Here is a 10375-nt window from a genome sequence, read left to right as displayed (position 1 = left end):
CAGGACCAGCAGGACGGCTGGATTTAAAAAAAAACGGTTTAAGTATCCTGGCAGTGGGCAACTATTCACGAGCATGAAGCAATCCCGGGAAAGGTACGAAGTGGTTTCCGGAAAACATCGTGTGCGAAGGTCCTAACAGACACCATCGGGTGATGACGCTGGCCGCAATGAGGTCATTGGTCACTGACAGCTGATGGCAGAACACAAAATGACATAAGAAGCCCACGCGCTCCATAATGTCAATTATCATCATCATCGCCGGCAGCTGATGACGTCACATGATGACGGTCAAGAACTGCTGACACCGACTGCGGGGCTGGAACTGGCGGAGATTGCGAATTCTGCGTCAAATATGGAAACGGGTGCCACGGAAGGAACGCCTGAGTGTCGAAGAATTATCCCTTGCTGGTCTCGCTGCAAATCCATAGACAATGGCGCGGCTAAAGGGGGGGGGGGCGTTAGGCGTTAGTCTCATAGACACTACCATGGAAGTTCCATGTAGAGCCCAACAGTCCTAATTTAGTAACAAGACTGGCGGATTGCCAAGTGAACCTGTACGGTATGCAGCTGAAGCAGATGTTTGAGGCACCAGGACAATTTAACGCCGATTGCTCTCATTAATATGCTAGGCATTGTACTATTAGGGTTTGCGGGTTTGTGGGATCTCTCAGTTTGTTCGCAGTGCTGGGACTCCCTGGTAAAAAGTCCCCGTCGCAAATCATGGTAGTCCCCTCCCCGTCGCAAATTTTGGCTGCACACCTGCAAAAAGATCATATTTGATGTGGGCATAGAACAAAAAGATCGCATGTGTTAGTGAGCAAGGACTGAACTGAACTGTAAAATGGAGATACATAATTAGATGAATAATTACATAAATAACATAATTATAAATTAAAATAAGCAAAAATGTTTATTATTAAATAATAAATATTTATTATTTTAATAAACAAATAGAATAACTGAAACAGGATGCACAATAAGATAGATAACGACGCTTGAAAACAAGCGGGTATGGATCTAGGTTGTTAACGCTGCATTTTTCAAGCGTTCCAACTTGGCAGTCAAGCAAGTTTTATAAATCAGCCACCTTTTGCTCAAAGTATCGGGATCCTATCATTCCTAAGCAAAATCGCCTTCATCTGATCAAGATGCCGCGATGTTGTAGTTTGCGCTTGGCAGTTAGTTATGTATGACTGTGCCAATAGAAATCGAGATAGATGCGCGGTTTACAGACCCCATCACTGACGGATCTGTATTCTCGGATTCCTTAGTTCATGACCTGGTGCTAGTTCTTCACCACATAAAGAAAGCCAGAAGTAGATCCAACACATTTTAATCATCGACGGTGTTCAGTCGCCCAGGTCTGAAAATCGTCGCCCATGTTGCGTAGGTGGGCGCATGCGGTCTTCAGATTTTTCGCCCGGGGGACAGACTCAAGGTTTAACTTACGTTGGTTACCGTAGATAATTTGGTTACATAATGCCTCACGGTATCTTATCTAGGTTGACGAGCTGTGCTTTATGTTTGTTGTGAAGCGTGATGAAATCATTGGCTGTCGCCGGGTGGCATTAAGAACAACGTACACATTGTGAAGGGCATAGGCTAAGAGCAAAGTACGGGTGTTCGGAGCGATATGGTAAGACGCTTTTGCATCAGACATCATGTCTTGACTGATGCCTAGTAACATCTGTTTCATTGCTTTTGGACAATTTCATATTCAAAAATGAATCTAGCGGAACAGGCATGACATTTTCGTACCGACCTACCTACCCAATAGCATCTCGGGAACGCAGGTGTATGGTTCCGTGGATCTTTGGAACTTGCTACGCATTGTTCACTGTACTCAGAAAATCCAATCTTGGGCATGGAACATGCCAATGCTTTGCAACGACATGAATCCTGATTTTTCGTCTTGGGCGGAAGCTATTTCGGCACGTGCGCAATTTGCGGGTTCATTCGACTGGGCTTAACTTCGATGTCGCTCCAACGGAGCACCAAAGCGTGAAGTCTGCGACAGTAGTGCCTGTCGTCTACAGAGATCAGAGGTCCTGGAAATCCAGTTTGTTTGGAATCCAGAAATCCAATCCAATCCTGGAATCCAATCCAGTTTGGAACACAGTCAGTCTGTCGAAAATTGCACTGCGAAAAAGGCAGGTCAGCTCATGCAGAACGAGTTCGTCGCTTAATACCAGCAGAATAGTACCAATCTGTATGAGCAGGGGTTTTACTGGTGCCCAGGAATAGTTTCTGCAGCGCTCTGAAATGTCAGGCACACATTTGTCTCGGTGCATACGTGCCAGTTAGTGATAAAACTGCAAAGCACGCTAAATCCGGCAGTGAAACGCATCAGTGCATTGAACATAGCCCTGATATTCTTTTCAAATTGTATCTTAAATCCAAATGAATTACACCCCGAATCCGTATCAAATTACTACCCAGCGTCGACTGCAATCATTTCACACTTCCCGCCCACCATACGTCGGCACGAGATTTGATCACGTCGCGTCGTTTTGCAGCCGTTGCGTCGTTTCAACAATAGAAGGTTCTCAGCCAGAAATGGTTTGGAGCTGCAGAGTGTAATTTGGAGGGTTCTCGGCTGCGAAGCGGCAGCGCAGACAGAGCGCTTTCCGGAGCTTGAAATAGCCACACCGGGTCATGGTATCTTGGTGAAGATTTAAAACACTCCATGTTGCACATTCGTGGATGCATGCCGCGTGGTGCTCCAAGCGAAGCAATTCGTAAAAATGTATTTAAGTGCAAATATATATATATATATATATATATATATATATATATACCTAGTAATATAGCCTACTGGAATGCAAGGGATGAGCAAATGGTAGCATAACTGATATAGTTTAAAACGCAGCTGGAAACTCTCACATATTTCCATACATGAGAGCAGTAAAGTGGTCGCACAAGTGTCATGTGTGAGCACCTTTTGCAAATACCTTCGCATTATTCGGCAGTGATTTTTTCAGCGCAGTATGCTTGGAGCTAATGCATAAAGGGATTAGGGTGATGTCTCTTACGACTTGTTGCGCTTATCCGCACACATTACGGTAAATGTCACCGATCTTCTGAAAGCTGATAGCAAAACATCGCACGAGCTAATGCTGCGCAAATCATCCAAGAAGGAAATCACCTTTCACAAGCCGTGCTGGTCCGGAGTATTTCGTTTCGCAGCCATCAAAAGTAAGGCCAGGCCTTCATCCATTTTCCAATGAAAAGGCTTATCTGCCAGTGGCGCCGTTGTAATGCGTTTCCCCGTGCGGGCTCTTGACTCGATTTGTGGAAAATAAACTGCCTTTGAGGCGCGCTATGCGGAGCTTATCTTAAGTTCAGCCGAAGGAAAACAGGCCACCACGGACGACAGGACCCGCGGCACGGAGGAAGGCAAAGAACGATGGCCTACCGCCAGCTTTAATGCTATCGCTCGCGTCCTGAGATCGCGCTCGTTCTCGCGCAAGCATGGCTACAGTTGTGTTATGAGGAAGAGCAATGATGGCAAATAAGAATGTTTCCCAATGAATGCAAGGCGACTGAGAGAACTCAGTTGCCTCAGCGGCTTTACCGCCAGCTAGACTAGTCCATGAACGTAATCAAATTACGCGACGGCTTCTGTCGCAGTGGTTTATCGGCCTTGTCGGCGCTAATTCAATTTGTTTAAAGTCAATTCAATCCCACCTGCTGCCCCGTAAGCAGCATTTGAACTCCAAAGGATCTTTTGTTTTAAACGAACAAGAACAAAACAAAACAAAAAACGCACGCACATCACATGGCTCGGCGTACGATTCAAAAATCCCTCCACGGCGTGGATTCTTACAGTATTCATCACACACATACACTCAAAGAAGTCACCCATTCCCAATCTCTCCCAGGCCATAAACCTCGCTTCACCCATTCTCTCACCAGATGGTCCAGACCGGTGACCAGGTCCATGAGGTGGTTGTTCTTCTCGACGCCCCGGTCCTCCAGGCGGTAGATGAGCCGGTCCAGGTCAGGAAAGTCGCGGTTCAAGTCCACACCGTTGGCGTTGGGACGGCCCGTGATGTAGTTGCGACCGCCCTGCCGGCGGCGCAGTGGAAGGAACGTCACGTGCTGATGGCGCGGTAAGCTCGCAGCGTAACTAGCTTGGCGTTGTTGGGAATTACAGTGTTCTGCTGTTGCATCTTCGTAATTCCGAGATGTTGCGTGAAGGTAATGTTGTAGCGTTCTAGTATTGTTGCAGCTTTGTGCGTTCTCACTGATGCACCGTTATTCTGTTGTGTTTCTGTAATGGATCAATTCAGCCCCCCCCTTCCCCCCGCCTCTTTCTTTGTTCTGTATAACTGCACCACCTCGTCTGGTCGGGCATATGCCGCGGCCGTAGCAATGAGTTGGCGTCATTGTCGGCCGGTTTAGAAGCCCCATTACCTGATTGGGAGCCACAGCACCCTGATTCAAGTTCCTTTCGTGGAAAGTCTCCGTGCTAGCGGTTACTCGTGGTGACCGCAGTATCAATCCACTTTTACATTTCCTTTATCATCTTGTTTTACTACATCCTTCACTTCTTTTTCACATCGTGCCTTCACAGCTTTTTATATTACATGTACTTTATTATGAAATTATCCTCGCTGGCCGAAAGAGCTCGAATCTAATAACATGCAACATGATGCGTACGTTAGATGATAGTTATGCCGGGACGCTGATTTTTGCAATGCTCTCGTGCTATGTGCTCGTCGTGGTCTATGTTTTGTACTCGCTTCGTTAAATGTAGTGTTGCATTAGTGCAATACAGAAACACTATGTTCTCGTAATGCAATAACGTTGTAAAATCATCATGTCTTAATGCTACGAACTAGTTTCATGGTTGTGCATGCCCATGAGGGTAAGATACTCTTGGCAGCAAGCCGTAGTTACCGTAGTGTGACAATTACGGGCTCATGTGCGCGTGTTCTACAGCACCTAGAGCAACCATAGATATATTAGGTTAGAGCTACGGCGCTGAGGTTTGGACATTAACAGTTTGCAGGTCAACGACCGGTCCGTCGACCGCTACTCACACGAGACAAACCAATACAAAAATTCATTTCCCCGCCCTTTAGACGAGTTCATGAATCATCTGCGCTCCTTCTCGGCTCACAGTCACACATGCGCGGACCCATATAGGTGAGATGGATCGATGCCATTTCGCTGGACCGGCGGCCACCCCGGATATGGTAGCAACGTGGAGTTGACGGTCATGCTTCGGGGTGACCGTTGTGGCAGCCAACGGCCGTGGCGTTGGGTTCGCGGGCATGGCTGGCCTTTAAAGGCATTGTTCCAGATTTAGGTGGGATTTTGACCTGAAACAGCCACCCTGAAGGGCTTTCGGTGCAGCTCACAACCCTGTCCTTTTTAAGACTTAAGCCTTTCTTGTTTATGAGCTACACGCCCGCGAAAGTGCGGAGGGTATTTCAGGGAGAATATTTCAAAATCACCCTGACATTCATGGCGTCATAATGTCATGCAAATCCTGTCATTCCATAAGCCATGTGGTGATCGAGGCCAATACAAATGTAATTGTCGAGGCGTTCATATCCGGCGTTCGTGAGCACAATTTTCAGATGTGTAAGCCGTCATTGGCCCTCAATCAATGCTGCGCAAGGCACAGTGGTGTAATCAAGCCATGACGCACTGAGGGAAGTATTTACTTAACAGAAAATTGTGCTGTCTAGAACAGCATTTTCCCTTAAAAAGTATACTAATAGCTATAAGTAAACTTTTTTCATCCAATCTGGCGCGTGCTTCAATACCCTCAAATGTGAAACATCCTCTTCAAGAGAATCCCGGATGAGCTGCTGCGGATCGAGACGCGGACAGATCTGAGCCGCCGTAAACGTCCTTAGTTCAGCGAACCAGAGAATTAGGGAAAGACGCGCTGCACGCCTGCGTGTTAAGCCGTGGATTCTAACCGCAAGCGAGTGTTCAAGGATGTCAAACAAGGGTGTCGAAAAGAGAACTGTTGTAGTGTATATGCGGTGTATGCATCCACGTCTGTTACTTAAGGCGTCCGATCAGAAAATCTCGAACGATGGGTCCCTTAAAAATCCAGTAACTAAATCCAGTAACGGATCAAAGTAAATCGATCCGTCCGGTATGATATTGCTCTTTAGGAGACGAAGCAGAACCACACCCACACTCTTTATCCGGCGGGTGCGACTTCACTGCGGCTTGTGGAAGGCGATCAGTGACGTCATAATAGCTGTGGGGGCGTTACGAACCGAATCAGACGGATGGCTTTGACAACGCTGAAACAACAGTGAGTCGACGGCTGTATCAACTAATAGTCTTTCAAATCCGGACCCGCGCCGCCATTACGCCAATCGATGGTGTATTTTCAGCTGCGCGGTGGCAGTTAAGCGACCACTTAAGTGCTTAGAAAACGTGTCCAGGCACTAACCTGATTGGTCAGTGTACTGCAACTGTCCTGCCTGAACTAATCTTATAAACAATGCTAGCTGTCTGCCTTCAATATCGCCGCAATCCGACAAGATTTTTTTCGACAGCACGGCCAGCATTATGCCAGAATGGAGTTTGGCAGCCGCTGCAATCTGTCAGCACCCATAAAGCACAGCATTGTTGGTTGAGAGGTGCTATTTTGGCAATGACCGATATTTATTACACCAGGAGGTGCTGGTTACATGATGTCATGAAGCATGAATCGGCTATATGGACATGGGCTATACTGAGTTTTGTTCAGTTATCCAAAGCTGTCTTGAAAACGGCGTTTAACTGGCACCCCTGGTAAAATTAAGATCTATTATGGGCAGAGCAGGATATTTCAACTGGCAATGTTGAGAACCTTGTGCTCAGGCCCTCGTTGCTTGCAATGAGTAGCGGACAACATCCACATTAACTGAATGAATGCCTTATTGTTAACATTTATAAACCGAACCAAACGCGCAAGCGCAGGCAACGCTGGGGCCCGTGCACAAGATGCCACTGGCAATAATCTCAACCCAGAAAAGCAAAGGACAGGCAGTGCGCCACTTAACACGGCAGGTTACCCTCGAACCGCCGCGAGGCGCACCAAGGTGTTCAGGGTCCCGGGGAAATCACTAACGGAGCATGTTACCTCAATGATCTCTTTTACAAGAGTCAACTGACCCCACCGACCCACCTGACACCACCAGAGATTTTTCGAGTTTGCTGGCGTCTCAGTAGGGTGTTTTGGTTTTGGAAAACAGAGGTGCGGGGTTTCGATTCTCCGCGGTACCCGCCGTTCCCCTCAGAGTGAGAGACAGGTGACGTCACACAGCCTCAGCTGTTGAGTGCGGCGTTAAGCCCAGTAATCAACTGCCAGTGCTTTTTGTTATGAGTAACGTTAACGAACTTTGAGGTCATGTGAACCTACTGATGGTATGCTGGCGACTTTTCAGCGAACCACGAAGAACATTAAGGCTCAAATGGAAACTGATCACGACTCTGATGAAGCATTTAGATGATGTGTGCATGACATGATCATTCAAGTTTTGTTTTGCATCATTACCGGCCTCAGATGCGCACATTTTCAAAGTACCTATATGACGGCATTTGCGACTGTTAATTTCATTGGTTTTTATATTCACCACCATTTTCTCGAATTCACCAAGTGCAAATATATCTGAGTTATTATCATTTTGACAGTATCTAATACTACAGTCAAAGAATAACTTAAAGAGAGGGTGAAGGGTTCATTTTAAGATCAGCATACCATTTTAAAAGAGCCCGCTCATACGTCATATAATCGGTACAGATGGGCAAGAGCTCAAGGGCGACAGGCAGCTTCAGTCGCCACAACTTAGTCGTATGCTTGGAACTGAACGAGCTTTACCGTTTTACAACTATCGCTCACCTTTGAAGCCAGCGACCCCCACAATCCAGTCTGCCGACCACTCAAGCACACTCTGATCCCCTTCCTCACCATGGCATGCACGTAACACTCTCAGATGCAACACTGGCTCGGACGCTGGAGCATGGAGCATGTTGCATGATTGCAGTTGGCGCGCCCTTACCACTCAATAAGTAACGAAACGAACACACTCGGACGGCCGTCCGCAGCGACACGGGCTTACATCCTCGGTGGCGATCTGCCAGCCGTCTGGGTTCATGCTGGGCATCAGGTGGATCCTGGTCCGGGTCAGGAGGCGCATGACCTGCCGACGGGGGCGTTATGACGTCAGATCTGCTCGCCGATCGGTTGGCAACAGCGTTCGACTCAGCTCACGAACAGAGCCACGGTCGGCCCGGGTGCATGTGCAGTGTGTATTGCGTAAGATGTGATGCGTTACGCGTAATGTGCAATACGTTACGTGTAATGTGTAATGTGTAATGCGTTCCAATACATGCATAAGCAGTAATCCGCCGGGTAGGGTGGTGAGGACGTTTTGATTCTTGCGTGGCTTTCGCCAGCTGGCGCATACACCCGAAAAAAAACGGCACTCGCATACACCCGGGTACCAATGGAGGCAGATCCAGGGAGCTTGGAGCGGGCCGTGGCCCTCCCCAAGATATTCCAAGATGGGCTTAAAATGAAGTGTTTCTAAGTTGTGAAAAACTCAAACTGCTTTGACTGAGAGGATGTTGTTTTAGGGCGCCGCAACAGGTAAAAGGATGCGAAATCAGGTGAGATTTTTTTGAAAATCAGGACGCTGATCTCCATTGTTTTCTTCAATTCAAGGTTGTCATCTCAGGTGGTGTTCTGGACCCACCCTTGGCTACCGAGTCGAACAAGTACGGTGGCGAACGTGACCCGGGGATGCCGCGGTATTATGGTACCTCTTGCCTGCCTTCTTAATCCTCGGGTGGAAAATGGCCAGCGATCGCCAAAACAGCTCTAACTTGTAACCGATCCAAACAAAAATCATTGTTGTATAAATTTGATCTGAAACCTTTGCATGGATGTATTTCTGGGATCAGAGCTCATACTAAGCGGTGCTTGCTGTGTGAGCCCTGACCCCCACCATCCGACCGCGCGATTCCAGGCAGCGGCAGAATTTGGTAGCGAAAGCTTAACGCGCCGCAATGCTCGGCACGGTCCATCCTGCCCTCTGACGTCAACTGACCTTTAGCGGGACCGCCGCCACCGGCCGCAGGCCATAGCTGTCAAGGGCGATAAAAGGCTCCTTGTTCCTTCATTCGCCTACACTTTTCTGCACTCTGCGCGTCTGAGGCAGAGTACACCCCTCGCTTGTGTTGCGGGCCTTGAGTAGCACCTTGCAACAAGGGCGCCGGGGCCAGAGGGACAGGCACCATGTCGCCACTTGGTTCCCTACGTGGGCCGCTATCTGGCCCCCGTCACTGGTGCAGTACGTGATTTCAAACGTTCGTAATCGTGACTCATGAGATGAATTGTGGCTGCGATGGTGAGCGGTCCAGCACCAGGGTCACGAAGTCCAGGACCGGGGTCACGCGGTCCAGGACCAGGGTCACGCGGTACAGCGCCAGGGTCGCGCGTTCCAGCGCCAGGGTCATGCGGTCCAGCGCCAGGGTCACGCGGCGAGCCTCCAGCTCAACAGACTCGCATACAAACAGACACGTCAACGACGATGTCCGATTACGGCTACAACGACGATTCCTGATGACGACGACCACGATGCCTGATGACGACGACGATGACGACCCGTCTCAACAGCGGCGCGGGAGTTTCATGGTTCAGACATCGAAGCGTCCGTCACCATCGCTCATAGCGTCCGGGCCATTATGTAATAACGATGCTGACGCTCCGAGTCGGCCACTGACACAACAACATGTTTTTATGTCATACCGCACGCACGGTTGGCCAAGTAGAACAAAAGAGTGGTCCACCAACAACACCGATCGCCGTGCATGTTGGATTTTTATGGTTTCCCGAGAACCCCAGCAGGTATGAAAAGAGTGAGAGTGAGCCGATCAAGATTAAGAGTAAGTAGAGTAAGATCTAAGAGAGAGAGAGCAAGAACTAAGAGTAAGCTGATCAAGAGAATGCGTCAGACAGAGATATTATTGAAACTAATGACCACAATGACTGGAGAATCAAAAGCAAGCTCGAAAGTGAGAGTGTTCAAAATAAGCTATAAAAAATGTCATCAACCCGCGAAACCCCACCCTATTTAACCTGTCCGTGATCAGTTGTGGATCGCACTAAGCGGCCGAACTATTATAAACGCATCGATGACTCTGTAACAAACACCATTTGCGCGTGAGAAATGAAAAAACTCCTTCGTCTATGTCACACGCAATATACAATGGATTTCGTGAAATGCAACACGTCGCTATTATGCCCCTGGAATTGCCGCACCAGCTCCCTGGTGTAATGGCATAGCGCATCGCCGTCCTCACTCCGTCAATAGTGACAGCAACTTTCAAAACTAAGAATGGCAGACAATTTATT

General features: G+C 48.2%; 1 protein-coding gene across 1 annotated transcript in view; it reads right to left on the bottom strand.

Moving 5' to 3' along the window:
- LOC119104600 (carboxypeptidase E-like) overlaps positions 1-10375 on the bottom strand; it is a 39930-nt gene that overhangs the window by 26738 nt on the left and 2817 nt on the right. Inside the window, 1 exon segment of the mRNA XM_037228322.1 lies at positions 8079-8159. Coding sequence (XP_037084217.1) covers positions 8079-8159 — 81 coding nt within the window.

This window comes from Pollicipes pollicipes, unplaced genomic scaffold (genome assembly GCF_011947565.3).
Source record: "Pollicipes pollicipes isolate AB1234 unplaced genomic scaffold, Ppol_2.1 Scaffold_6052;HRSCAF=7182_pilon_pilon_pilon, whole genome shotgun sequence".
In the NCBI taxonomy this organism is placed as follows: domain Eukaryota; kingdom Metazoa; phylum Arthropoda; class Thecostraca; order Pollicipedomorpha; family Pollicipedidae; genus Pollicipes; species Pollicipes pollicipes.
Note: the sequence above shows the minus strand (reverse complement) of the source record. Positions and strands in the feature narration are given on the sequence as shown.